Here is a 27,789-nt window from a genome sequence, read left to right on the forward strand (position 1 = left end):
ACAGTAGGCTGACATTAACACTACAATGAAGTTACTGTGAAAATCCCCTAGTTGCCACACTGCGGCACCTGTTTGGGTACACTGAGGGAGAATTTAGCATGGCCAATGCACCTAACCCACACGTCTTTCGGACTGTGGGAGGAAACCTGAGCACCCGAGGAAACCTACGCAGACACGGAGAGAATGTGCAGACTCCGCACAGACAGTGATCTAAGCCGGGAATCAAGCCCAGGTCCCTGGCGCTGTGAGGCAGCAGTGCTAACCACTGTGCCATCGTGCCACCCTAAAAAAGTTATGAAGCTAGAATGAGTTAGGCTGTAAAGGGGTTTGAAGGCAAACAAGATTTTAAATTCCATGCGTTGGCTGATGGGGAACCCATGTAGGTCAAAGAAAACTGGGGCAAAGTTGAACATAATTTCATAAACTGCAATTGCACTTTCATTTGAGATAGCAATTAGATTAAAACTGGGCCTTTTAATCATCCTATCACACACCTACAATATGGCTTTGATGCCACAAGAGTCTCAATGCATCTTACTGCCATCTGTCACTGACAGTACACTTGCACTAAGCTTGCTGGACAGTCGCCATTTGTCTGAAGTCCAAATATCAACATTCCAATGGGTAGTGGCCACTTTGAGTTTGGTGGGTTAGCATGACAAGAAATTAAGGTTATAGGCAAACTATTCCACAACAGTAAGTGAGGTCTTGTTTGGAAGCTTAAAACTTGTTAATTTCAACTAATAACTACCCTTTTTGGGAAGGATGGAGCAGAAAACAAATGGTATTTCTTTGGCATCAAGTTAATTCCAAAATGACGTGCCTTACAATGGAAGAGTGGAAGCGATTTGCATTTCCGTGGTCGACACGATAATTGGATACCTGAGCCAGACAGGTCCACTACAGCTGATGATTACTAATCAGTCGTGCGGAGTTCAGAAGGGCTAAACCCATCATCATGAGCTGATATTTCTCTCATTTGGCTGGTAAAATTCCTGAACAGTCCAACAGGTCGGATTGCCCTAACTGGCATAGCAGTGGGACTCTCACCAATGCTCTGTGCAATATTAGAATCATAGAATCCCTATAGTGCAGAAGGAGGCCATTCAGCCCATGGAGCCTGCACCGACAACAATCCCACCCAGGCCCTATCCCCTTTACCCCACTAATCCCCCTGACATTAGCACGGCCAATCAACCTAACCTGCACATCTTTGGACTGTGGGAGGAAACCCACGGGGAGAACATGCAAACCCCACACAGGCCTGAGGCCGGAATTGAACCTGGGTCCCCAGCGCTGTGAGGCAGCAGTGATAATCACTTTACCACTGTGCCGCTCTCTTAACTTAATAAAAGTTAACACAGATTTCTTAAATTTTTGCTCTTGCCAGTTTCTGCCTAAACTCTAGAAGTCATAGAAACCCAACAGTACAGAAAGAGGCCATTCGGCCCATCGATTCTGCACCGACCACAAACCCACCCAGGCCCTACCCCCATATCCCTACATATTTACCCACTAATCCCTCTAACCTACGCATCTCAGGACACTAAGGGCAATTTTTAGCATGGCCAATCAACCTAACCCGCACATCTTTGGACTGTGGGAGGAAACCGGAGCACCCGGAGGAAACCCACGCAGACACGAGGAGAATGTGCAAACTCCACACAGAAAAGCCGGGAATCTAACCCAGGTCCCTGGAGCTGTGAAGCAGCAGTGCTAACCACTGTGCTACCGTGCCGCCCTTGGGTAAGAACTTGGGTAAGAGAGGTTCTCCTCTAAGGGGAAAGGTGTGCGCATTTCATCAGGGAAGGAGAAATTCCATTTGTATGACTTTCTCAATAGCTGGGTTCGGAGATTTTTGAGCACACTTGAAGCTCTGCGTGTGGCAGATACCCAGCTGATCAGAGAAAAGTCTTTCACACTGTAATATGCAGGAGTCACTCATGGAGAGACTCATGCTTACAGATTTCCATAGACCTCACTGAGTAGCATAGGACAATGATCAAATTTGGTAAAGATCTTTAGTATGCCCATGTTATCCACATAAGTTTGTTTAGCTTGGAAAATAAGCATTTTTAAAAACTCAATAGATCGAAAAGTACATTTGAATTATTGTGTAAAGGTTTTTCACAACATTCGAGAGAGAAGAAAGAATGTGTAAGCATGTGCTATATCTGTATTCGGACACCTCTTCAGTTAATAGATTCGTTTAAACTCGTAATTCCCAAACAAAAGACAGCCCCCATCGCCTGCAAGTCAGGTACCGATTATTTAGTACGGTTCTTTAAACCAGAACGCGATGAATGAAAGCCCAATCCGAAACAATGAAACTATTCCTACTGTGCAGTTAACATGTTGAAAGTGCACATTCCTGCCATATCACCCATAGCCTCTCTTTCCTCGCCCAGTCTCTCCATTGGTTTTTGAACACTGTTCAGCATTTTCTAAAGTATAAATGCACAAAGTTAAAACGTTACGGTCCTACCTTTAACCGAACACAGAGGTCGTCAAGCAAGGAACAGAGAGCGGTGCGGTCATGTTGGACTTTTTTTAAACACGGTACAGCATTTGATAGGGCGTTTTAAGCTTTAATCTAATCTCTTCCTGTTCACTCTACCTAAACAGGATTGCCCACATTACAGCTGCATTCCTCACTCTGCAACCTACAATACTCTCTGGCAGCCAGCAGGGACACTCGCATCAATTAAACATCGTCTCACACGTACATAGCTAACAGTCCGAACCGAGGCTTGACTGATCAATTTTAAGCAGCTCTGGCTGTTACAAGAAGCTTAGAGCAAAGGGAGAGGAGATACCAAATCTTCTTCCTCCACCCACACATTGCCCCCCACCCCCCACCCACACCTTGCTTCCCCCTCCCAGCCCCCCCACTCCTGTAGCCTCTTACCCAAATTACTGTAAGTCGCACTGCTGATGCTTTCGTCAGCAGACTCACTGCCCGTGTCTTTATCGTCCTGCGATCCTGCGGTGACCAGCATTAAAGTCATAGGACCAGGTGTCTCTTGGTTTGATCTTTGAACTTCTGATACTTGCGGTGGCATGTCTTCAACGGTCACCTCACCCGGAAGGTTGCTGAATTAAAAAAAAATAGTTTTCCTTCAGCATTCATAATCCATTAAACGTTCACATATAATTCTTGGGTCTATTTATCGCAAACACCGTACTCCAAAAACATTCCTGACTAACTCAACAATTGTTGGGAAAAAAATGCACAACTCGGGTACAGTTTATGAGAGTATATGTTGAAATTTACTAAGTAAAGACTTGCAAGAACTTGTTTGTTTGAGGATCCCTGGGCAATTTTAGCTTCATTTTACAGTCTCTTCAATTAATCTTGTTCCAAGGCACAATCCAGTAGAACAGGTTTTCTTCAAATCCTGTGTGTTTATCCTTATTTAGCCACAGAGCGACTAAGTCCTAATTTGAAATCCATAATTTATTGCATTTTCTCCAGGGCGCCATACCGCAACAAAGGTTTATACTTAACTAAGGTGTGTCTCAATTGATAACCACGAAAGCCTTTGGTGTTTACACTGCATTTGGTCAAAGTGCCAACACTTCAAACTGAAGTTCTCCGTGTGCTCTTGAGTCCCGAAGAAGACTTTTTAAAAGACCATTTCTGGGACAATTGATTCCATTTTTCTCCCGCTACTCATTTAGGAATCAATAGGAAATTGTTCAGTGCAAATGGATTTGCAGCTTCTAAGTTGCAAGTCAGCAGAACTACGGCAAAAAAGGCACCTGGTTTGTTACTTCACTACAGCTCCCGCTGCCTCCAAACAGAACCTTCAACTGTTAACTTACCTACTCAAGTCACTCACACAACTTCCCATTGAAACTAATGTTTTGAATTTGCTTCTCAACTTTCATAAACATGTTTTGAAAGCAGCTGATTAACTTAGAGCTCTAACGTTCCACGCACAGTGATATCATCAGCCAGACCTTCCTATCTCAGATTGAAAATCTGCCAGTATTCTCTACCTATAGTATTTTGTGGTCATAGACTGAGTCAGACTTATTAACACTTACAGAGCTGCTGCCCTCAACTTAATTTCAAAGACTCTTGTGGAGTACAGTTAGAGAATAAATCAAAGCATGTTTTAGTGCCTAACTAGGAAGCTTTAGGGTGGCACAGTGGCTAGCACTGCTGCCTCACAGCGCCAGGGACCCGGGTTCAAATCCAGCCTTGGGTGACTTGTCTGTGTGGAGTTTGCACGTTCACCCCGTGTCTGCATGGGTTTCCTCCGGGTGCTCCGGTTTCCTCTTGCATTCCAAAGATGTGTGGATTAGGTGGATTGGCCATGCTGAATTGCCCCTTAGTGTCAGGGGGAATTAAAGGGGAAATAAATGGGGTTACGAGGATAGGGCCTGGGGGGATCGTTGTCAGTGCAGGCTCAATGGGCCAAATGGCCTCCTTTTGCACTACACTGTAGGGATTCTATGATTAACAATTCCGCAATCCTACTTTTAAGTTTGAATGCAGAAACATTGGAAATTCTTTCCAACTACAGTTACAGTTTTTTGCTAACTTTCAGAATGGGCAAAAGCAAATGTTTAAAAGTTTATTGGTCACACGTAAGGCTTACATTAACACTGCAATGAAGTTACTGTGAAATTCCCCAAGTCGCCACACTCCGGCGCCTGTTTGGGTCAATTCACCTAACCAGCACGTCTTTTGGACTGTGGGAGGAAACCGGAGCACCCGGAGGAAGCCCCATGCAGACATGGGGAGAACGTGCAAACTCCACACAGACAGTGACCTAAGCCAGGAATCGAATCCGGGTCCCTGGCGCTGTGAGGCAGCAGTGCTAACCACCGTGCTGTCCCCACATGCCTGCTGGAATTGTATCTGAATTTCCCAATAAGGAAATATAAAAGTACATTTCTAAACAAAAAGTGTAAATTGACTTTCTCTCCCTCTTATTTTGCAAGCTATTTTCTTATCTACCCATGTTTCTCACCATTGTACTTTTTTAAAAAAGTATTGTCACAAGTAGGCTTACCTTAACACTGCAATGAAGTTACTATGAAAATCCCCCAGTCGCCACACTCCGGCGCCTGTTCGGGTACACTGAGGGAGAATTTAGCACGGCCAATGCACCTAACCCTCCCTTTCTCCTCCCCCACCCCAGTCGACTCACTACAATCTCCCCCAGTTGTGGGATGGAGATACGAGAGAGAAACTGGCTACGTGATCCATGGCTTAGAACTGCCGTTGCACATATTGGTTGATTGATATTGCACACACCTTTGGGGTAGGAGATGGGGGGGGGGGGGTAGATTAAGCACTTCTCGTTACTTTCTGCCATTCCGGGGAGTTCAGCAGAGAATAGGAGGAGCAAATCTGTCAGATTGACTATTTTTGATCGTTTCTCAGTGGTCTCTCTTGAAAAGCACACACGCTATGCCCAAGGTTCGCTGATAGTCACTATGGAAACTCACGTATGATGAATGGGCCATTTTGGCCACGTACCTGACAGAGCTGTAACTCACAAGAAGATATCCCAAGAAGAGGCAGCACCTTTAGGAGGGGAATGGAAACATTTGGGTGGCAAAATAATTTGGAAGTAGGAAACAAAGCAAGCTTACCATGCAGTTTCAATAATCTACAAAAAGCAAACTTCACCTTCCCAATGCACCGGTTGCCTATAGAAAGGCAAAGTGTTGCTGTAATATTTATTCCACAGAGTTCCTTGCACTCTGCGGTTTAAAACTTCACAACACAATGCATTATTAGGGAAAAACAGTCAAGCAATGGAGGCTGTTGTTGCAGAGATAAAGAATCTACAATGTTGGGAAGTTACAAGAGATAGAACATATTAGCTTGTATTTATAATCTTTCGCAACTCTAATACATGCAAAAGTACTTAACAATCACTGAAGTACATTTGAAGTGTAGCCACTGTTGTTACTTAGGAAATGTGTCAGCTTAATATATGTTTCCACAAACAGCAATGAAATAAATGACTGGATAATCTTTTTCAGTGACACTGACTGAACGATGATGTGGAGATGCCGGCGTTGGACTGGGGTGGGCACAGGAAGAAGTCTCACAACACCAGGTTAAAGTCCAACGGGTTTATTTGGTAGCACGAGCTTTCGGAGCGCTGCTCCTTCCTCAGGTGAGTCCTGATGAAGGAGCAACGCTCCAAAAGCCCGTGCTACCAAATAAACCCTGTTGGACTTTAATCTGGTGTTGTGAGACTTCTTACTGTGACTGAAGGATGAATATTGGCAGAGATATTACAGGGCAAAGTCCTCTGCTCTTCTTAAAATATCCCGTAGAACTATTAAATGTCCACCTGAGATGGCAGACTGGACCTCGGTTTAACACCCACAGCACCCCCCGACAGTGCAGGTTCCCTCAAAAGTGTCAGTTTCAATTATGTGCTGAATTCTAGAGTGGGGACCGAGCTCACAACCTACTGAGTCAAAGGTGAGGGGTGCGTGAATGAGCCCCAGGCTGACACCTATGTGTTGTAAATAAAGGAATCATACACTTGTTAACCTTTAACTTTTCAAGCTATTTTGAAAGATGCAACTCAGGTCAGTGATTAGTACAGGAGTGTAATTCGCCCCTCCCTTGGTGCATCATCTGATTTTGGTATCTTCTATTCTACTGCCACTTTTCTCAGCCGAGAGGTCAACAAACCCCAAGTAAATCAGGGAAGTAGGGTGTACATTGCATACGCAATTGGTAAAAAATCTGGACTATTAGTTGTTTACAATTTCCATCAACCCAATGGACTGACCAGAGTCAACGTATCATTATAATAATTAAAATGTATGAATCTATTCAGCTTCCAACTATGCACAATACTCCCACTAAACTGCACGGTGGCACAGTGGTTAGCACTGCTGCCTCACAGCGCCAGGGACCCGGGTTCGATTCCCGGCTCGGGTCACTGTCTGTGCGGGAATCTGTACATTCTCCCCGTGTCTGCGTGGGTTTCTTTCCGGGTGCTCCTGTTTCCTCCCACAGTCTGAAAGACATGCTGGTTAGGGTGCATTGTGGCCATGCTAAATTCTCCCTCAGTGTACCCGAACAGGCACCGGAGTGTGGCGACTAGGGGATTTTCACAGTAACTTAATTGCAGTGTTAATGTAAACATACGCGTGACAATAATAAATTAAGTGCATACCAATGCAGCAGTCTAGTAGGCGCTGCAGAGCATTTATTGCAGAGCAAGACCTATGTACTGTACCACACAAAAAAAATTCAATCAACCATGCACGGAAGAAACTGTCCAGCACGGTGGCACAGTGGTTAGCACTGCTGCCTCACAGCGCCAGGGACACGGGTTCGATTCCCGGCTTGGGTCACTGTCTGTGTGGAGTTTGCACATTTTCCCCATGTCTGCGTGGGTTTCCTCTGGTTTCCTCCCACAGTCCAAAAGGCGTTCTGCTTCGGTGCATTGGCCGTGCTAAATTCTCCCTCAGTGTACCCGAACAGGCGCCGGAGTGTGGCGACTAGGGGATTTTCACAGTAACTTAATTGCAGTGTTAATGTAAGCCTACTTGTGACACTAATGAATAAACGTTCAACTAAAGTTTCAAGCAAAAAGCTGACTATGCACATGAGAACAAGTTTAATGTTACCAAATCTTTAAAGCTAATGATTAACTATGAATGTGATTACAGATGACGATTTGACATATTAGTCACCTCTTCATTCAGAATACTTCTTGAGCTTCTCTCATCGCCACTATTTCACAATATGTAGAGCTGGTTCATTTTAATATTTGTCATGCTTCAGCAATAGGAAGTCACACAGACAGAAGTTTACGTTGTATGTGCATGCAACCGTGTTGAGTTCTTTGAAATTTTGGTGGAATTAAAAGTTTGTGGGTATAACATGCAATCTGATCACCAAGATATCCATTCAGCTGAATACATAAAATGAGCACCTAGCATGAACCTAATGCTTCAAAAACTGATGAAAAATTTAAACACCAAATCATAGAATCCTTACAATGCAGAAGGAGACCATTCGGCCCATCACGCCTGCACGGACAACAATCCCACCCACACCCTATCCCCGTAACCCCACGTATTTACCCTGCCAATCCCCCGACACACACTAAGGGGCAATTTGTCATGACCAATCCACCTAACCCGTACATCTGTGGAATGTGGGAGGAAACCAGAGCACCCGGAGGAAACCCCACGCAGACACGGGGAGAACGTGCAAATTCCGCACAGACAGTGACCCCAGGCTGGAATCGAACCCGGGTCCCTGGCGCTGTGAGGCAGCAGTGCTAACCACCGCGCCACCGTACACAATTCGTCAGTTTATCCTCATTCTGCAATTTTTATTTTCCCACACCTGCAGCATCATGTCATCAGCAATGTGGTAACATTAATATTGATTCACCCACTGTTCCCTAGAGACAGAAACAATTAGACAATGTACTCATTTTGGATCACTTGATGTCACCGCGAAAATGTACGCAAATAAAAAAAAGAGGAAAACTTTAACTCTTCGGTGGTCGACAGGTTGAAAGTGCCCAGGTGTGACGGGAGCAAGCAGCGCAGATTTATTTCAAGACCGTGGTCTCACTTAAACAGAACCAGTGAGCTGCCCACCCCAAAGCAACTTGCCATATCTGGTGCAATATTGGGCATCCCATAAAACGGTTAGTCGTAAAGTCACAGAGATACACAGCACGCAAACAGGCCCTTTGGCCCAACTAGTCCATGCCGACCAGCTTCCCTAAACTGAACTAGTCCCATTTGCCCGCGTTTGGCCCATATCCCTCTAAACCTTTCCCATCCACGTACCTGTCCAAATGTCTTTTAAATGTTGTAATTGTACCCGCCTCTACCGCCTCCTCTGGCAGCTCATTCCGCACACGCACCACCCTCTGTGTGAAAGTCTTTCCCCTCAGGTCCAGAAATGGGGGCCGAGGAAACTTTGGGTGCCAGCAAACCAGATTATTTCTGGAGCTCAGAGGAATTCCTGCTCAACAATATTTTGGATCTATATAACACCTTTAACAAAGCAAAACATCCCAAGGCATTTCACAGGAACCTTATCGGATTAAAAACTTTGACCCTGTGCCACATTAGGGAAAGGTTCAGTCAAAATGGTAGGTTTTAATAAATGTCTTAAAGGAGGAGAGGTAAAGAGTTGGAGAGGTTTAGGGAAGGTGTTTCACAGAACAGGACCCAAGGAGCTGAAGGTACAAATGCCAATAGTACAGCGATGCAAACTGGGGGATGTGCAAGTGGCCAGAGTGATGCACCTCAATGAGCACCCGGAAACAAGGCTTTAGAACTGAAGGCTTTAATACATTAACAATGAAACTACTAACACAAATTCACCCGTTCAGACTGAAGGGGTCCTGCCGGAGCAGGGGGTCTTATACCCTGCCACCGGAGGCGGGACCCCACTGGAGTGTGCCACGATAACACTTAGGACAGGTAATCACCCTAACCCAACAACATAGTACAACCCCCATAACAACAACACCCTAGCCCAACAGTAACACAATAACAACCCCAGTGGTGAACCAACGATGGTTCACCACATTCACCCCTCCTTTAGGAACCAAAGGTGGCGGGGTGGATGAAAACAGACAATGACAAAAAAAATAACAGGATTCACAAGTCCAGACGGTCTGGAGGACCACACCGACGCTGCGATCTTCTCAACACCGGTTGCGAAACCGGAGCAGGTGCTTGCGGTGGCTCTCTCAAAGCAACATCTGGCTGTCCCCTCAAAGACTCCCGGGCCGGCCGGCCCTGATGAGGCGATGGTGTAGGGGATCCTGGAACGTTTGGTGGTGGTGGTGGTGGTGATGATGGTGGCGCCGATCTCCGAGTCTCAGGCAAGCTGTACATGGGAGTAAAAGTGTTATGCACTGGTCCCGGTGCTGACCGCGCCACGTCTGGGGAAGTAATGAGGAGTAGTGGATCTGTGACTGGGGGAATAGGAGCGACAGGAGTTGCTACGTCCCCTGCGGGCGCCAGGTCTCGAATGGAGACAGTGTCCTCTCGCCCGTCAGGATATGCCACATAGGCATACTGAGGGTTGGCGTGGAGGAGTTGGACCGGTTCGACCAAGGGGTCGGACTTGCGAGCCCTCACATGGCGCCGCAGAAGGACGGGTCCTGGGTACGTCAACCAGGCTGGCAATGAGGTCCCCGAGGACGACTTCCGAGGGAATGAGAACATCCTCTCGTGGGGAGTAGCATTGGTTGCCGTACACAGGAGGGAGCGGATAGAATGGAGCGCAGTTGGAAGGACCTCCTGCCACCGGGAGACTGGAAGGCCCTTGGATTTCAGTGCCAGTAGGACAGCCTTCCAGACTGTAGCATTCTCCCTTTCCACCTGTCCGTTACCCCTAGGGTTGTAGCTCGTGGTTCTACTAGAGGCAATCCCGAATGAGAGCAGGAATTGCCTCAAGTCGTTGCTCATGAACGACGAGCCCCTGTCGCTATGAATATAGCAGGGGTACCCGAACAGGGTAAAAAGCTCACTGAATGCCTTGATGACGGTGGCAGTCGACGTGTCCGCACAGGGGAAAACAAACGGAAACCGGGAAAATTCGTCTATTATGTTAAGAAAATAGACATTCCGATCCGTTGAGGGAAGGGGGCCCTTAAAATCTACACTCAGCCTCTCAAAAGGGCGAGTGGCCTTGACCAAATGTGCCCGGTCTGGTCGATAAAAGTGTGGTTTGCATTCTGCGCAAATCCGACAACTTCTAGTAACTGACCTGACCTCCTCCACCGAGTAGGGTAGGTTGCGGGCTTTTATGAAGTGGTAGAGTCTGGTGACTCCAGGATGACACAGATCATTGTGGAGAGCCTTCAAGCGGTCCTCCTGCATGATGGCGCATGTTCCGCGCGAGAGGGCATCCGAGGGCTCATTGAGCTTCCCTGGACGATACATAATATCGTAATTATAGGTGGAGAGCTCAATTCTCCACCGCAAGATCTTATCGTTCTTGATCTTGCCCCTCTGCGTGTTACTGAACATAAACGCCACGGATCGTTGATCCGTGATCAGGGTGAACCGCTTACCTGCCAGGTAATGGCGCCAGTGTCTGACTGCCTCCACAATGGCCTGAGCCTCCTTTTCCACCGCTGAGTGCCGAATCTCTGGGCCTTGAAGGGTGCGGGAAAAAAACGCGACGGGCCTGCCTGCCTGGTTTAGTGTGGCGGCTAGGGCGAAGTCCGATGCATCACTCTCCACCTGGAAAGGGATGGATTCATCCACCGCGTGCATCGTGGCTTTCGAGATGTCGCTTTTCAAAACCTTGAAGGCCAATTGGGCCTCCGGCGTAAGTGGGAAGGTCGTGGACTTAATGAGCGGACGAGCTTTGTCCGCGTAGTTGGGGACCCACTGTGCATAATACGAAAAGAACCCGAGGCATCTCCTCAGTGCTTTCGTGCTAGCGGGCAAGGGAAGTTCAGTGAGTGGGCGCATACGGTCTGGATCAGGGCCAATGACCCCGTTTTCCACCACGTATCCGAGGATGGCTAACCTACGCGTACGGAATACGCACTTCTCCCTGTTATAGGTCAGATTCAGGCGAGATGCAGTGCGTAGAAAGTGTTGGAGATTCGTGTCGTGGTCCTGCTGGTCATGGCCGCAGATGGTGACGTTATCCAGGTACGGGAAGGTAGCCCGCAACCCGTTCTGGTCCACCATTCGGTCCATAGCACGCTGGAAGACCGAGACCCCATTGGTGACACCAAATGGAACCCTGAGGAATTGGTATAGACGACCATCCGCCTCAAAAGCCGTATATTGTCGGTCCTCTGGGCGGATGGGGAGTTGATGGTAGGCGGACTTAAGGTCTATGGTAGAAAACACTCGGTACTGCGCAATCTGATTGACCATATCAGAAATGCGCGGGAGAGGATACGCATCCAGCTGCGTGTATCTATTAATGGTCTGACTATAGTCGATGACCATCCGAGGTTTGTTCCCGCTTTTGACTACCACGACCTGCGCTCTCCACGGACTAGCACTGGCCTGTATGATCCCTTCCTTGAGGAGCCGCTGAACCTCAGATCTAATAAAGATCCGGTCCTCAGCGCTGTAACGCCTACTTTTAGTAGCGATGGGCTTGCAGCCAGGTACCAGATTTTTAAAAAGGGATGGTGTCGTGATCTTCAGGGTGGATAGATTGCACGCGGGGCGCTTTGGGCAATTTGGAGGCTGCGGCTGGTTCCCTACTGCCAGTGAAGGGAGTGGCCCACTGTACTGTAGGATCACACTCCTCATGTGGGCCATAAAGTTTAGTCCGAGGAGAATTGGCGCGCAAAGGTGAGGTAGCACAAGGAGCCTGTATTGCTCGTAAACTGTGCCCTGTACCTCAAGAGTTACCATACATTGTCCTTGGATCGGTACAGACCGGGACTGTGATGCCATGGAAATTGTCTGCGTGGCAGGGAGAACCCGGAGTCCACACCTTTTAGCAGTTTCAGGGTGTATGAAACTTTCGGTGCTCCCACTGTCAAACAGACAATTTACAGTTCTGCCACTAACCTTTACCTCCATCATAGAATGTTCCAGTCTGTAATGCCTGGTCTGATCCAGGGAGATCGACGCCACCGTTGGCCCCTGGGCGTCACTGCATGCTGCCGATGTGGATGCTGAGGACCCCTGCTGGTCGCTCCTAGTCGTCGTGGACCATGATGGCCGCCCCCATGAATCGCATGTGGCCAAGGGCTCCAAGCGCAGCGACTCCTGGTGGTCTTCCTCCTCCTCTGTCTGCCACGATGGCGCCGTCCTGAGATCGCACGTGGTCAGACCTCGTGGGTACTGCAGCGCCGAAAGAGATGGTCTCCGTTCTGGAGGGTTACATGCTGCACTGCCGTTTTTAGGTTTGGACCTGCAGACTTTGCCGTAGTGGCCTTTTTTACCGCACTGGCTGCAGATTGCCGTTCTTGCCGGACACTGTTGCCGTGGATGCTTGGCCCCACCGCAAAAATAGCATCGCTGGCCACCTGGAGCTGCCGCCGTCGTCGAATCGATCTGGGAGCGCGGGTTCGCGGGGCGAGGAGGGAGCAGAGCTTGCTCCAACCACGTTGACTGCACGTGGTCCTCGGGGTACAGCGCCAAGCTCTTCGACGCCGCCTCCAACCTCACGGCCATCCCCATTGCCTGGGTCAAGTTGAGTTTCCCCTTTTCTAATAATTTAAGTCTGATGTACGAGGACCCTACCCCTGCTACGAACGCGTCTCGGGCGAGGTCTTGCATGTACTGCTCGGCGGAGACATCCTTACAGTCACAACCCCTGGCAAGCTGCAGGAGTTCATTGGCGTAGTCTTCTATGGTCTCGCCCGACTGCCGACGTCGTGTAGCGAGGAGATAACGAGCGTGAATCTCGTTGGGTGGCGTAATGTACCTATTCTTTAGGAGCTCGACGGCACCCTGGTAAGTGGAAGCTGCACGAATGGCTAGGTAAATCGTGTCGCTTACCCTTGCGTGGAGGACCTGGAGTCTATCACTGTCTGTAGTGATAGCTACCGAGGCTGCCAGGTAGTCCTCGAAGCACTTCCACCAATGTTCGAACGTGTTAGCTGCACCGACCGCACGTGGGTCCAGTGTCAGACGATCCGGTTTTAGGATCTGTTCCATATACTCAGTTAATGTATTAAATTGATGCACCTCAATGAGCACCCGGAAACAAGGCTTTAGAACTGAAGGCTTTAATACATTAACAATGAAACTACTAACACAAATTCACCCGTTCAGACTGAAGGGGTCCTGCCGGAGCAGGGGGTCTTATACCCTGCCACCGGAGGCGGGACCCCACTGGAGTGTGCCACGATAACACTTAGGACAGGTAAACACCCTAACCCAACAACATAGTACAACCCCCATAACAACAACACCCTAGCCCAACAGTAACACAATAACAACCCCAGTGGTGAACCAACGATGGTTCACCACACAGAGTTGAAGGAGTGCAAAGATCACAAAGGATTGTCCGGTTAGGGGAGGTTAGAGGATGGGGCAAAGGCTGTGGAAGCATTTTAAAATAAGGTTGAGAATTTCCAATTTTAAACAAGGGACAAAGGACTTAAACTGATGCTCAATTCAAAAGAGCATAAAAGAACATGCATCTATGCACATTTAGAATTGCATTGTGAAAACAATAAGACATTAGTAATACAATGAACATCAGATGGGAACTTTATTTTCCACAAATATAATTTGCTTTTTCCTTGTTTCCTCCACATTTCCCAGCAATACATTTCCTTGCTAGATTAGTGACATTAACCAAACCCCTGGCAACGAGAGCGCATAGATTTAAGGCGAGAGGGGAGAGATACAAAAGGGTCCAGAGGAGCAATTTTTTTCACACAGAGGATGGTGTGTGTCTGGAACGAGCTGCCAGAGGTAGTAGTAGAGGCGGGTACAATTTTGTCTTTTAAAAAGGGTTTAGACAGTTCCATGGGTAAGATGGGTATGGAGGGATATGGATCAACGCGGTCAATTGGGACTAGCTTTCTAGAAAGACGGAACACCAAATCCCCCAAAGAGGAATACCTTGCTTGGTAATCTGTTAAAAGTGCCTGGGAAGGTGTGAACTGTCCTTCAGTAACATTTAGTGAGTAACTAACAGAAATACTTGACACTCACTTTAAAATGAACACTTAACAATTTATTTATTTAACTAACAGGGAACTTTACCTGGACAAGTAACATACCGAATAAAATAAGATTCTAATGGAATGCTGTTCAACTAAATATAATATCCATTCATTAACAAAAAATATATAATAATAGAATTCAGGCACTCTCAAAAAATGCAACCAGGTTTGTGGCTTTTGGAATATTTTGGAGTTCCTCTGTTGATTCCTCTAAATGTAAATTCTTTCTGATTTGGTACCTTTCGCTAGTAAGATGGTACGTTCTCTTAAGACATAGAACATAGAACAGTACAGCACAGAACAGGCCCTTCGGCCCACGATGTTGTGCCGAGCTTTATCTGAAACTAAGATCATGCTATCCCACTCCCTATCATCCTGGTGTGCTCCATGTGCCTATCCAATAACCGCTTAAATGTTCCTAAAGTGTCTGACTCCACTATCACTGCAGGCAGTCCATTCCACACCCCAACCACTCTCTGCGTAAAGAACCTACCTCTGATATCCTTCCTGTATCTCCCACCACGAACCCTATAGTTATGCCCCCTTGTAATAGCTCCATCCACCCGAGGAAATAGTCTTTGAACTTTGAACGTTTGGACATATCTGAAGCTGGCAGAGTTGAGAGCTGCTCTCTCCCACTCGAGGCTTGAGAGGTGGCAGTTTTTCTGTTGCTCTCCTGTTCCCCTCCCCCCCACACTCTCTTTTATACCTGTGATGACCTATCAATTTTCCTACAATAGGATGGGTCTGATGTTGTCAACATCATCAAATTCAAATCTTATAGGTTCTTGGTAGCTGAATGCCTGCTTTCGATTGATTGGCTGAATTGGCTAAAAAAAAAACAAGCTGTCTTGTCAAGACTACTGCTTGACTTATTGATACCAGTGTTTCAGCTTGGACTCTGGATGTACTTTGCATTTTAAACCTCCAAGCAGTGAAACAAAACACCAGCTTTTAAAGGGACATTACAATATTTTTTTTCCTTCTAGCATTTTTACTATTTTTTACATCTTTGCCAGCATCAAATTCCAACCTCACAAACTCAACTTTGCAACACATCAAAGGAATCGGAAGTACAATTTCAAAATTTGAGATGATATCAAATTGAGGGAAGGACCGTGACAAAATTGGCATGTAATTAGAAAACAAAATTCAACACTGGTAAATAAGAGGTGCTACATATTAGTAAGAGAAGGAGGCCACATGCTACTTAGAAAATAAGTGACTAAATGCAGCGGTGTGACAGAGGAATCTGGAGATACAGATATGCAACAAGGAATAGTTGAGGAAAAAGCATAGGTGGATTTCAGAAGCTATGTAAGCGCATGACGGAGAAAAGAATAGGATTTGATGATATGTTAGAGGAGGCAAAGGGACACATACATGTCTGCTTGCAGATTGCCTCTAGTCAATTTCTGACTTCTGTCAGGTTGTCCCTCAACCTCTGTCGTCCCAGTGAGAACAAACCAAGTTTCTCCAACTAGAGAAACTTGGTTTGTTCTCACTGGAACGACGGAGGTTGAGGGGAGACCTGATAGAAGTCTACAAGATTATGAGAGGCATGGACAGAGTGGATAGTCAGAAGCTTTTTCCCAGGGTGGAAGAGTCAATTACTAGGGGGCACAGGTTTAAGGTGCAAGGGGCAAGGTTTAAAGGAGATGTACGAGGCAAGTGTTTTTACACAGAGGGTGTTGAGAGCCTGGAACTCACTGCCGGGGGAGATAGTGAAAGCAGGTACGATAGTGACTTTTAAGGGCATCTTGACAAATACATGAATAGGATGGGTATAGAGGGATATGGTCCCTGGAAGGGTAGGGGGTTTTAGTTCAGTCAGGCAGCATGGTCGGTGCAGGCTTGGAGGGCCGAAGGACCTGTTCCTGTGCTGTAATTTTCTTTGCTCTTTATTCTTAACACTTTCAGAGAACAGGTCAAGAGAATAACAGCTGATGGAAAAATGCTGCTCATCATAAAATTATCTTCTACAATTTAGTATTGTATCTAGTATCAGACGACTGAAATATACCTCTCTCTTGATCAAAGTGCCACGGTTGGACATCAGGGGTTACTGATGTAAGTAAATTCCATCATCAGCAACAATCTGACCTCTCTGTGGGGATGAAATGTAATTTTTTATTCATTTATGGGATGCAGAGGTCACTGTCTAAGCCAGCATTTATTGCCCATCCCTCACTGCCCTTACGGTGATGGCCAGCTGCCTTCTTGAGTTGCTCCAGTCCCTGAGGTGCAGGATACACCCACAGTGCTGTTAGGGAAGAGGTTCCAGTGTTCTAACCCAGAAACAGTGAAGGAAGGGCAAAATATATCCAAGTCAGGTGGTAAATGACTTGGAGGAGAACTTGCAGGTGGTAGTGTTCCCAGATATTTGCTGCCCTTGTCTTTCCAGATGATAGCAATTGTGGGTTTGGACGTTGTTCCCTAAGGAGTCTTGGTAAGTTGCTGCAGTGGATCTTGTCAGTAGTGGAGGCACTTGAATGTTTGTGGAAGGGGTACCAATCAAGCAAGATGTATTGGATCCTGGATGGTGTCAAACTTCTTGAGTGCTTTTGGAGCTACATTCATCCAGACAAGTGGAGAGTATTCCATTACATTCCTGACTTGCGCCTTGCATATGGTGGGCAGACTTTGGAGAGTCAGAAGGCAAGTTACTTGCTGCAGGATTAATAGCCTCTGATCTGCTCTTGCAGCCACAGTATTTATATGACTGGTTCAGTGTAGTTTATGGTCAATGGTAACCCCTAGGATGTTACAGTGGGGAAATTCAGTGGTGATAATGCCATCGAATGTCAAGAAGAGATGGTTAAGATCCTCTCTTGTTGGAGATGGTCATTGTCTGGCACTTGTGAGTACGAGTGCTATTTGCCACCTGTCAGCCCAAGATTGGTTATTGTTCAGATCTTGCTGCATTTGGAAATGGACTGTTTCAGTATGTGAGAGGTTGCAAATGATGGTGAGCATTGTGCAATCATGAGCAAACATCCCCACTTCTGACCTTATGATAAAAGGAAGGTCATTAATTAAGCATCTGAAGATGGTTGGGCCTAGGACACTACTCCAAGATAGTTCCTTTGAACTTGTTTGAACCCAGGCTGTAATGGGTTTAGGAGCTGAGTGACTCTGGCAGAACCCAAACTGAGCATCAGTGAGCAGGATATTGCAAAGCAAGTGCTACTTATAGCGCTGTTGGTGACCCCTCCATCACTTTACTGATAAAGAGTAATGGTATTTCCAGTGTGGATATTCCATACCTCCCTGCTGTGGACTGTAAATGAAATGTGCACCAGGAAAAATAGTTCGCTTTATAAACTATTAGCATTTTTTTACCTTTAGAAAAATACATTTAACCCCAAAGATATCCCTGAACCTTGCCCCAACCAAGTACAGTAGTGTAATGCTAATATCACCGGACATATAATCCAGAGGCCCAGACTCATGCTCTGTGGACACAAGTTCAAATCCCACCAAAGAAGCACAAGGAATTTGAATTCAATTAAATCGGGAATATAAAGCTAGTCTCGGTAATGGTGACCATGATGACTATAATCGATTGTCTTAAAAACTCATCTGGTTCACTTTAGAAAAGGAAAGTTGCCATCCTTACCCAGTCTAGCCTACATGTGACTGATGCTAACTGCCCTCTGAAGCGGCCGAGCCAGCCATTCAAAAAAAGTTTATTTATTAGTCAGAAGTAAGGCTTACATTAACACTGCAATGAAGTTACTGTGAAATTTCCCCAGTCGCCACACTCCGGCGCCTGTTTGGGTCAATGCACCTAACCAGCACGCCTTTTGGACTGTGGGAGGAAACCGGAGCACCCGGAGGAAACCCACGCAGACACAGGGAGAACGAGCAAACTCCACACAGACAGTGAACCCAAGCTGGGAATTGAACCCGGGTCCCTGGCGCTGTGAGGCAGCAGTGCTAACCACTGTGCCACCCCAAAAAGTTCAAGGGCAATTAGGGTTGAGCAACAAATTATGGTTGCCAGTGACAACCCACGAAAGAATAAACAAAACATTGGCAGATAAACTGAATGTTGGCACTACTACAATCTAACTCGGCAATACAAGATAAGCAGTAGCCCTGGAACTCTTCTCCAATTTACTCCTTTCTCTCAGCAGAAAATGGCTGACTTCAGATTTGTCCCCGACTGAAATGAGGAACTTATTATTTTAGGGAACAGCAATAAAGCACAGTGAGCCACTCCATACGGAAGAGCATACTTTAGAACGTTACTATAACACCAAGGTTACCTTTATAACCTAAATATCTCTTTAAAAAGCCAAGTAACAATATACAGGACTTAAAACATCGCGGAGTATGTAACAGAACTAGAAATAGTCCAAGTAGTAATAATAGAAAATGTAGGGAAGAAGGAGACACTGAAAGTAGGGGCAGAAGTGGGACGGCACGGTGGTGCAGTGGTTAGCACTGCTGCCTCTCAGCGCCAGGGACCCGGGTTCAATTCTGGCCGAGGGTGGCTGTGTGGAGTCAACACGTTCTCCCCATGTCTGCGTGGGTTTCCTCTGGATGTTCCGGTTTTCTGCCACAGTCCAAAAGATGTGTGCAGGTTTGGTGGACTGGCCATGCTAAATTGCCCCTTAGTGTCCAAAGATGTGCAGGTTAGGTGGATTGGCCATGCTAAATTGCCCCTTAGTGTCCAAAGATGTGTAGATTGGGGGGAGAATTAGTGGGGTGAAGGCATGGGGTTGCAGGAAGGTGCTTGGGTGGGATCCTCTGTCAGAGTCGGTGCGGACCCGCTGGGCCGAGTGGCCCTCCTTCTGCACTGTAGAATTCTATGATTCTAAGTAGCTAGACATTGGGCATATGGCTCCAAATGCAGGGTGTAGGTGGCTGCAACTATTAATAGAATGGAGGGTAGGGAGTGTGTGGTGGACCTCAGTTGTGCCTTTGTCCTATATGGACCACCGTTGTGTGTGCTTGTCATACCTGGACACATCCCCTTCCAGTTTGGGTCCTCCCCTCAGCACCTAGTATAAAGGTGGCTGTCTCCTCCCCCTTGTTCAGTCCAGGTTGGTTATATGTTGGGATCTGCTCCTGATTCTGTTGTGAATAAAAGCCTACACTTATATCGGCATATCGGTAGTCTTTCGCCTTATTGATAGCGCATCAGAGTGCAAAGGAGTCATCTGCTAACAAGCAGGAAGTTGCAGAGGTAAGCTGGGTGAGACCATGGAAAAACTGTGTGAGATCTTTATCGGTTTCAGGGTTCCTCCTAGTATGTTAGAGATTGGAAGGACAGCAATGTTAGGAGAACGGAATTGAAAGCAGGATGGGAGGTGGGCAGCTGAAGTTTTGAGTAAGTTAAGGTTTGTGCGAGATGAACCGGTGAGACTTGCCCATGAAAGATGCTATACGAATAGCCTTTAAAACCAAAATTTATCTACGTTCTACCATCACGTTTTTCACACAGTTAAAGAAATGCTTCTCTGCAGCTTTTTAATGAATTGACTCCACATAAGAAACATGTAGTTCAATAGGTTTCAAAACTTAATTCAATTAACTAGAGGACATTTTTAAATTGCACTAAACAAGAGTGGCACGGTGGCTCGGTGGTTAGCACTGCTGCCTCACAACACCAGGGACCCGGGTTCGATTCCTGGCTTGGGTCACTGTCTGTGTGGAGTCTGCACGTTCGCCCCGTGTCTGCGTGAGTTTCCTCCGGCTGCTCCAGTTTCCTCCCACAGTCCGAAAGACTGGTTAGGTGCGTTGGCTGTACTAAATTCTCCCTCAGTGTACCCGAACAGGCACTGGAGTGTGGCGACTCGGGGATTTTCACAGTAACTTCATTGTAGTGTTAATGTAAGGCCACTTGTGACACTAATAAGATAAACTTAAACAGTTATGGGGTACAGTAGTTATATAATTATATATATAGTGGCCATGTGAGAAAGACTTTTAGCCATAAACTGTCATTGACTACAGATTATGTTTATTTCACAGTTTCAATGGGTCTTTGTGGAAACATGAAAATTTAAGTTAATAAATAAAATAGCTTTTTAACATAGTAAAATACCCTAAAGCCTGCACAGGAATGTACTTAAGCAAAAGAGACTGACACTGAGCTAAAGACAACGACGTTAAGACAAGTGACCAAAAGCTTGAATGACAGAAATTGTTTTTTTGTTACGGTGTGTCTCACAGAAGGAGAGAAAGGTGAAGTGGCAGAGGGGCTTAGGGAGGAAATTCAAGAGCTTAGAACCCAATGGTTGATGGTACAGCCACCTATGGTGGGGCAAAGGAAGTTAGTGATGCACAAGAGGCCAGAATTGGCTGAATGCGGAAGTCTTGGAGGGTTGGTGGACTGGAGGTTGTGACAGAGATAGAGATAGGCACGGCATGAAGAGATCTGAAACTGAAGGTGAGAATTTTAAAATTGTAGTGCTGCTGGACCGCAGCCTAATAGGTCAGTGAGCAGGGGGATGATGGGTGAATAGAATTTGATGAAACTTAGGATGTGGGCAGCAATTTGAATGAGCTAAAGTTCATGGAGGGTGGAAGATGGGAAGTCAGCCAGTAAGGCATTGGAATAGTAGATTCAAAAGGTAACAAAAGCATGGGTGAGGATTTCAGCATCCGGAATAATACTTTTCACAGCTACCGCTAATTTTCATAGGAGTACGATAAGTTCCAACATGTCTGGGCATTCAAAATTCCATCCATTCCTGCAGAATATCTTTCACTATAAAAATCTGTGCAGAAAGCTCATGTTATATTAGCAGCAAATACAGGCATGCCTTATACATTCTTATAACCTGCAAAAATCAATAGTGACACAGTGAGACGCAAGCATTTTTCTTCATGACCCCTGAAAAATCTGTAATTTTAATACCAATATATAAAATTTATAAAATTAAAAACCATAATTTTCCTTGCAATGTTTGAGTTGAAACTACTCATCAATTTTATTTCTTTTTGCATGCGTCACCAATTAAGGGTGTAATTAAATAACTGATGAGCTTAGTCGTGCAATGATTAGTAAAAACACCTTTGGGGTGGGGGGGGGGGGGGGGGATCTTACCAAAAAAAAATTCTAAGTGCTGAACGAGCATGAACATGGGAGAGAATCGCGCTCGTTTGTGGGCGGGCTCCCAGTCGCAATCTTAGTTGAAAAATTAGGCATAGTGAGATTCTCACCAGTAGGGGGAGTGGACGGAGTCTATTCTTGTTGGGAAGCTGGCTGCAGACTGCTAGAAGGCACTATTGCGCATGCGTTGATCATCCAATCTGTATATACTACAGCACTAACTGTATTTAAGAGAACATAGTGCATTGGGAGATGTCACTCTCCTCCCCCCCGCACATACCATCACCCGCCCCCCGCCCCCCCCCACTCCCACCACCACCCCTACCCCCCCCCACCCGATCACCATCCTGGTGATCTCCGATGCAGAATAATGATTTTTTTTCAAATTATCAGAATATAACTGCAGGTACTGGGAAGTAACTGATATTGGGAAGCGAGTCAATGATTGCAAATCAATCTCAAAATTCTTAGACTGGAATTCAGCACCATTGCATTTTTTCCCTGACTGGTCTTTCTTTTTTTTTTGCTGTCCAGGGAAAGAAGGCAAAGGAATGTTATTAGATATGGGATACTCCAAAACTAATAGAGCAAATAGCAAACTTATTAATTGAATAATTTGTCCCCACCCGCCTTTTCAAGCAGGGAAAGTGCCGACCTTCATTCGGAAATTGCGAAGTGTGGCACATTTGGAGCGGGTGCGAAGTGTGAGGAAAAGTGCAGGATCAGTGTATCACTCAGTGAAGCAGTGTGTTCAAACATTACTCAGAATAGGTCTTGCAGTCTGCAGGTGCAAGAAGGCGAATGGAATGTTGGCCTTTATCGCGAGGGGGATAGAATATAAAAGCAGGGAGGTCTTGCTGCAACTAAACAAGGCACTGGTGAGGCCGCAACTAGAATACTGTGTGCAGTTTTGGTCCCCTTATTTGCGAAAGGATATATTGGCCTTGGAGGGAGTGCAGAGAAGGTTCACCAGGTTGATACCGGAGATGAGGGGTGTAGCTTATGAGGAGAGATTGAACAGATTGGGTCTGTACTCGTTGGAGTTTAGAAGGCTGAGGGGTGATCTTATAGAGACATATAAAATCATGAAGGGGCTGGATAGGGTAGAGGTAGAGAGATTCTTTCCACTTAGAAGGGAAACCAGAACTAGAGGGCACAACCTCAAAATAAGTGGGGGCCGGTTCAGAACAGAGTTGAGGGGGAGCTTCTGCTCTCAGAGGGTAGTGAATCTCTGGAATTCTCTGCCCATTGAAGTGGTGGAATATGTTTAAATCACGGGTAGATAGATTTCTGATCAATAAGGGAATTAAGGGATATGGGGAACAGGCGGGTAAGTGGAACTGATTCGCTTCAGATCAGCCATGATCTTGTTGGATGGCGGGGCAGGCTCGAGGGGCTAGATGGCCTACTCCTGCTCCTATTTCTTATGTTCTTATGTTCTTGCATAACAACACTTTGGGTTGCGGCTCTAGACAAATTAGTTACAAATAGATGTACTACTCGGTTTGCCAAACTTGCAAAGAGATGTCTCAATCTTTTCAACTGAAGTGTCCCTACACACCGGAGCAGTAAATCCCTCTAGATGTTCTAGTGGAGGTCCTGAATTGCCGCATGCCAGGCTGATTTAAATATTTGAGTCAATTTAAATATTATTAGTAAGACTGGGACGCAATATCCGGGCTCACTTGCCTTAGTGGCCTCTGTAGTGGCAGTCCTCACCTACAAGGATCACGTTTGGTTGCCAGCAATGGGGACCAGACGTGGTGGTCTAGCTAGTGGGACTGGAGGCCATAAGGGCCCCCTGGTTGGTCAGGGCCAGGGGCAGGCAATGCCCTTGGTCAGTGCCAGCCTGAGACCCTGACAGTGCCAGCCTGGCACCACCCACCAGGCAATGCCAAGAATAGGGCCTAAGGGAGGCAGGGCATGGAAAGCTGCATACTCTCCATTGGGGATCGCCGGGAAGGCGATCAGCTGGGGTGGGGGTGACAATCTCTCAATGCGCTGACTATGTTCTCTTGTACACATTTAGTGCACTGGACGATTGGCGCATGTGCAATACCACCCTCTAGCAATCTGCAGCCGGCTTCCCGGCAAGAATAGACACTGTCCACTCCCCCTACTGGTGAGAATCACACTTTGCCTCATTTTTCAACTAAGTGTCATAAGATTGCGGCTGGGAGCTCGTCCAAAAAATGGGCGCGATTCTCTTCCATTTTCATGCTTGTTCAGCACTTAGAACGTTTTTGGTAAAATTGCCCCCAAGGTCTTTAAGAAATCAACATTCAGAGTGTAGGCACATCAGTTTCATGATACTTGCGACACAAGTAAATGGAATATGAGGGTAGAGTGGTCATTTGTTTCCATCTTGAAAATGTAGAGGCTTCAACAAAAAAAAGAACAAGCTTTGCAAATCAAAGATTTGAGAGTTGGCTGCTTGAGAACCCAAGACAACAGTCATTTCAAGTGAAAGCCAACTAAGAGATGGTGTTCTATTTTTCATCATTTTCAGAATGCTCAACATGCCTCAGAAGACTAGGCAAGTAGTATGCCAAAAGGGAGGAGGAACATGGAAGTTCTTGCTTAAAATATTTACTCGAGCAACACATTAATAAATAAGGAAATAAATACAGTCGCGAAACAGATACACAATATGTAGAGAAGTTTAGGAAAAGGACTCATTCCAACATTTGATAAATGCAATATTAAAAAAAGGCAACACTTACTTGTTACATTTCTTTGGTGGTGGAGGTGGGGGGGAATTTTGACTACTTGGACAGCTGATTTCCTTTTCGCTTCCAGGAATACCTCTTGTGGACTTTTCATCATCTTTCAATCCAGATACAGTGGCCTGTGCTTCACTCGGGGTAGAATGGATTTCAGTGTCTACGGCAGCACCATCCAATTTGCCCGTCTCAGCCTTTGCACCATCCAGTCCAAGCTCTTGTTTGTAACTCAATATGGTGGCCAGCTTTTCCGATGGTTCCAATATCTTCTGATCGCTGCACAGGTGATGCCGCTGTATGGGTGGCGGCGGCAGCATGTGTATCACGCGTCCATTCAGTCCAACCAGTTTGTCTTTGTCCTTGTCCTCCTCCTCCTCAGTCTTCCGGCGACGGAAGAAGCTCTTGAATGAGATCCATCGTTTTGGCTTCGCCTCCTGTAGGCGTTGGCGACCCTCTGGATTCAGCAGCGGCGATTCGGTCTCGGGGGATCGTACAGGGCTAGTCGGCTTCCCCCAGTTACTGAAATGCTTGTGCAGAAGGTTGCTGGCATGGTAAGGGGATGATGTGGAACGTGGTGGTGGAAATGGAGGGAGGTGCTCACTCTTAGGGCTCAGGCTAGCGACACCGGGAGATTGTACTGTGCCAGGTTTAGATGTGGGGACAGTGACCTGCTTTGGTAGGATGCTTTCTTTCTGTCCTTTTGTAAGAGTACTGTCCATCACTTTGGACACTTCTGGTTCACTATTTGCCTGTGGGGAGAATAATGACTTTGGGCGGATGTGAATGTCCCCGGTGCCTTCTGAGATGGCAGGGGGCTGCGAGTAAAGCTCTTCCGCACTACTGGCTTTCGACTGTGGCTGGGGATTGTCAGGTGGCAGTTGGGGAGGCTGAATCGATGCCACAATTTGGGAGAGCACTGTGCTAGCATTTTCTCGGCTTCCCGATGATGTCTGCCTCTCCGGCGTTTCTTCTTTCCTGGCTGGAGAGTCTGACGGAGCTTTCTGAATTCTAGAAGGAGAGCTGTGATTGGATCCAAAGCTTTTGTGTGGCGGGGATTGAGAGAGAATTTGTGCTTTGTTCTGCGCGTTGTTGAATTCCTGCACTTTCTGTGCAACTGAGCCAAGCACTTTTCTTTCTGTGTTGGCACTGGGACCTTTCACTTGAGGCAAGTCGGTGGATTTCCTCGCTGTGGATCCGATTTCTTCGTATGTATGACTTGTTACGTTTTCTAAAGCTTCCTTTTTCGCATGTGAGCCACTGGGACCCAAGAAGCTTTTATATATGGCCAGGTTATCATACGCATTGGGATTAATTACTATTGGTACTTTTATAGCCTTATGCTTTGAACTCTGCGCATATGTTGGTTCATCATGTATGATGATAGGAAAAGGAGGCATTCCAGCATTGTTGTAACTATTGAATTTGATCTCGGACAGATTTGGAGACTTCACAGGAATAGTTTTCGAAGTAACACTTGTGGTAGTAGGCGAAGTAGGAGCTGATTTATGACTCATTTGTCTTGGGGGAGGTGTAGGACCAGAAGTGCTCGACATTAAGGCCACTCTGGGCACTTTCTGTCGCGGGCTGGTGCTGGAAGTCCACACCTCCTGATATCTGTTGATACTTGACTTTTTGTGGTTGCTTAACTGACTCGAAAGTGACGTGGGTGGGTTTGCACTAACGGGGGAAGTCTTCGCGCCTTGAAGAGATTCAGGTGTGCTGTCAGACTTCTTATTGTTCATTGCGGCAGATACGTCAACTACAGTGTAGGGTTTGCACATACCCGGCGGTTCCAAATCGACAACCCTGTATGGTTTTGCTTGTTCTTCCTTTGGAATAATGTTAATCATCATAGTTTGCCCCGGATTGTCTGCGGAATTCATGGCGAACTCCTGCTTCTCAGTCTGTAGGGCTATCTTCCCGTCCTTCTCTTCCAACCGCAACGCAAGAACTGCCTTGTGAGTTTCTAAAGACTTCACCGCCGTGCCCCTCGCTGGTTTAAATGGAGCCTGCTTCACTTGGGGGACCTGTTCATTTTCGTTTATGCTCTCATAATCTGGTTCAATAAACTTGGTACTTTTGCAGTCACTCGGAGAAAGGTCGCCATTACAAAGCTGCTGGTGTATCGATTTTGTTGTGCCAGTTTGAGATCCCTCTGTCATTGAGGAATCAGGAGATGTGGATTCTGATGATAAAATACTCGGCAGACTGTCCTGACCGTATGGGATCAAGGCCTCATCACCGTACCCATTTAGAATTTCATCATAGCTATCATCATAGTCGACAGCACAAATTCTCTGCAGTGACTGCTTTCGCAATGGCACGGTGTTCCACTTCTTGTCGCTGCAGAACCTGACAGGGGAGAGAGTGTTTGCCCGAAAATTAGCAAAACGCGGCTGGCCGCGCATACGGATTTCCATCGCCAACAACTCTTCGTCACTTTCATCCCAACTTTCCCGCTCTTCGGTCACGTTCTCACTCGACTGATCCTCCACTCCCTGGTCGCTGCTGAGAGAGCAGTCTGGATAGCAGAACAGTCCGCCCTCGCTGCTGATGATATCGGAGCTGCTGCTCAGCACAACGCGCTTCCCCATGTTCTCCTTCATACCTGCCACGATGCAGCTTGGGGGAAGCTTCCTCTCCAGTGAGCGCTGATAGCATTTGTTGATCCTTCCGAGGAAGGACTCCCTGTCACATTCTTTGCCTTGCACCACTGGCTCAGGTTCAAATCCAACAATCTCCTTCAATACGTCAGTCAATCCATTATTATTGTTGTTGGGTATCCTACTGTTCACAATTCTGTCCGGGCCACAAGCTCTCTGGGAATTGCTGTTGTTTGTTTCGTTGTTGTTGGTCACTGGTTTCCTGTTGAGTAGAACGCCATTCCTATTCCATCGATGCTTATTTTCACAACTTTCCAACGCCTCCATTTCCGTACTCACTGCCTGCCCATCCATGACCATCATGGTGGGCTTCACAGCAATTGTTGGCTTCTTAGCAACAGGAGGTCGAAAGTTACCAGTGCCTGACCTGCCCCGGTGGTTGTTGCTGTGGTTGGCATTAGTTTTTAAATTGTTGCAGGAAAGTGGGGGGGTTTCAGAGGCAGCGGACAAACAATGCAAACTTTTGGGCTTAAAACAGTTCTTGCATTCGCCAGGCTTCCAGACGTGTTCAGTGAAGGCGTTGCAGGCGGACATCTTTCATCGAGCTGTTCATGAGATACCCCTTGCTTACTGCGTCCTACTACATTCATTGATAAGTCTCACTTCCCAATCATCATCAAGTTCTTAATCAGTGTTCTGTGTCAACTCACACCTGGAAATGAAACGAAATATTAAATAAAAAAGGTTGCATTGAAAGAAAG

At 46.5% G+C, this 27,789-nt stretch overlaps 1 protein-coding gene across 5 annotated transcripts in view; it reads right to left on the reverse strand.

The window, feature by feature from the left end:
* Positions 1 to 27,789, reverse strand: part of peak1 (pseudopodium-enriched atypical kinase 1) — a 239,668-nt gene that overhangs the window by 32,277 nt on the left and 179,602 nt on the right. For 3 of the 5 annotated variants that reach the window (XM_078199946.1, XM_078199942.1, XM_078199943.1), the window contains 3 exons: positions 24,426 to 27,740; positions 5,495 to 5,542; positions 2,909 to 3,093 (listed from right to left, as the gene is read on the reverse strand). In XM_078199946.1, the coding sequence (XP_078056072.1) occupies positions 2,909 to 3,093; positions 5,495 to 5,542; positions 24,426 to 27,622 (3,430 nt within the window). In that variant the 5' untranslated portion in view covers positions 27,623 to 27,740. The remainder of the gene's footprint in view (positions 1 to 2,908; positions 3,094 to 5,494; positions 5,543 to 24,425; positions 27,741 to 27,789) is intronic. The other 2 variants (XM_078199947.1, XM_078199944.1) reach the window with 1 other exon arrangement.

Source organism: Mustelus asterias, chromosome 29, assembly GCF_964213995.1.
Source record: "Mustelus asterias chromosome 29, sMusAst1.hap1.1, whole genome shotgun sequence".
Classification (NCBI taxonomy): Eukaryota; Metazoa; Chordata; class Chondrichthyes; order Carcharhiniformes; family Triakidae; genus Mustelus; species Mustelus asterias.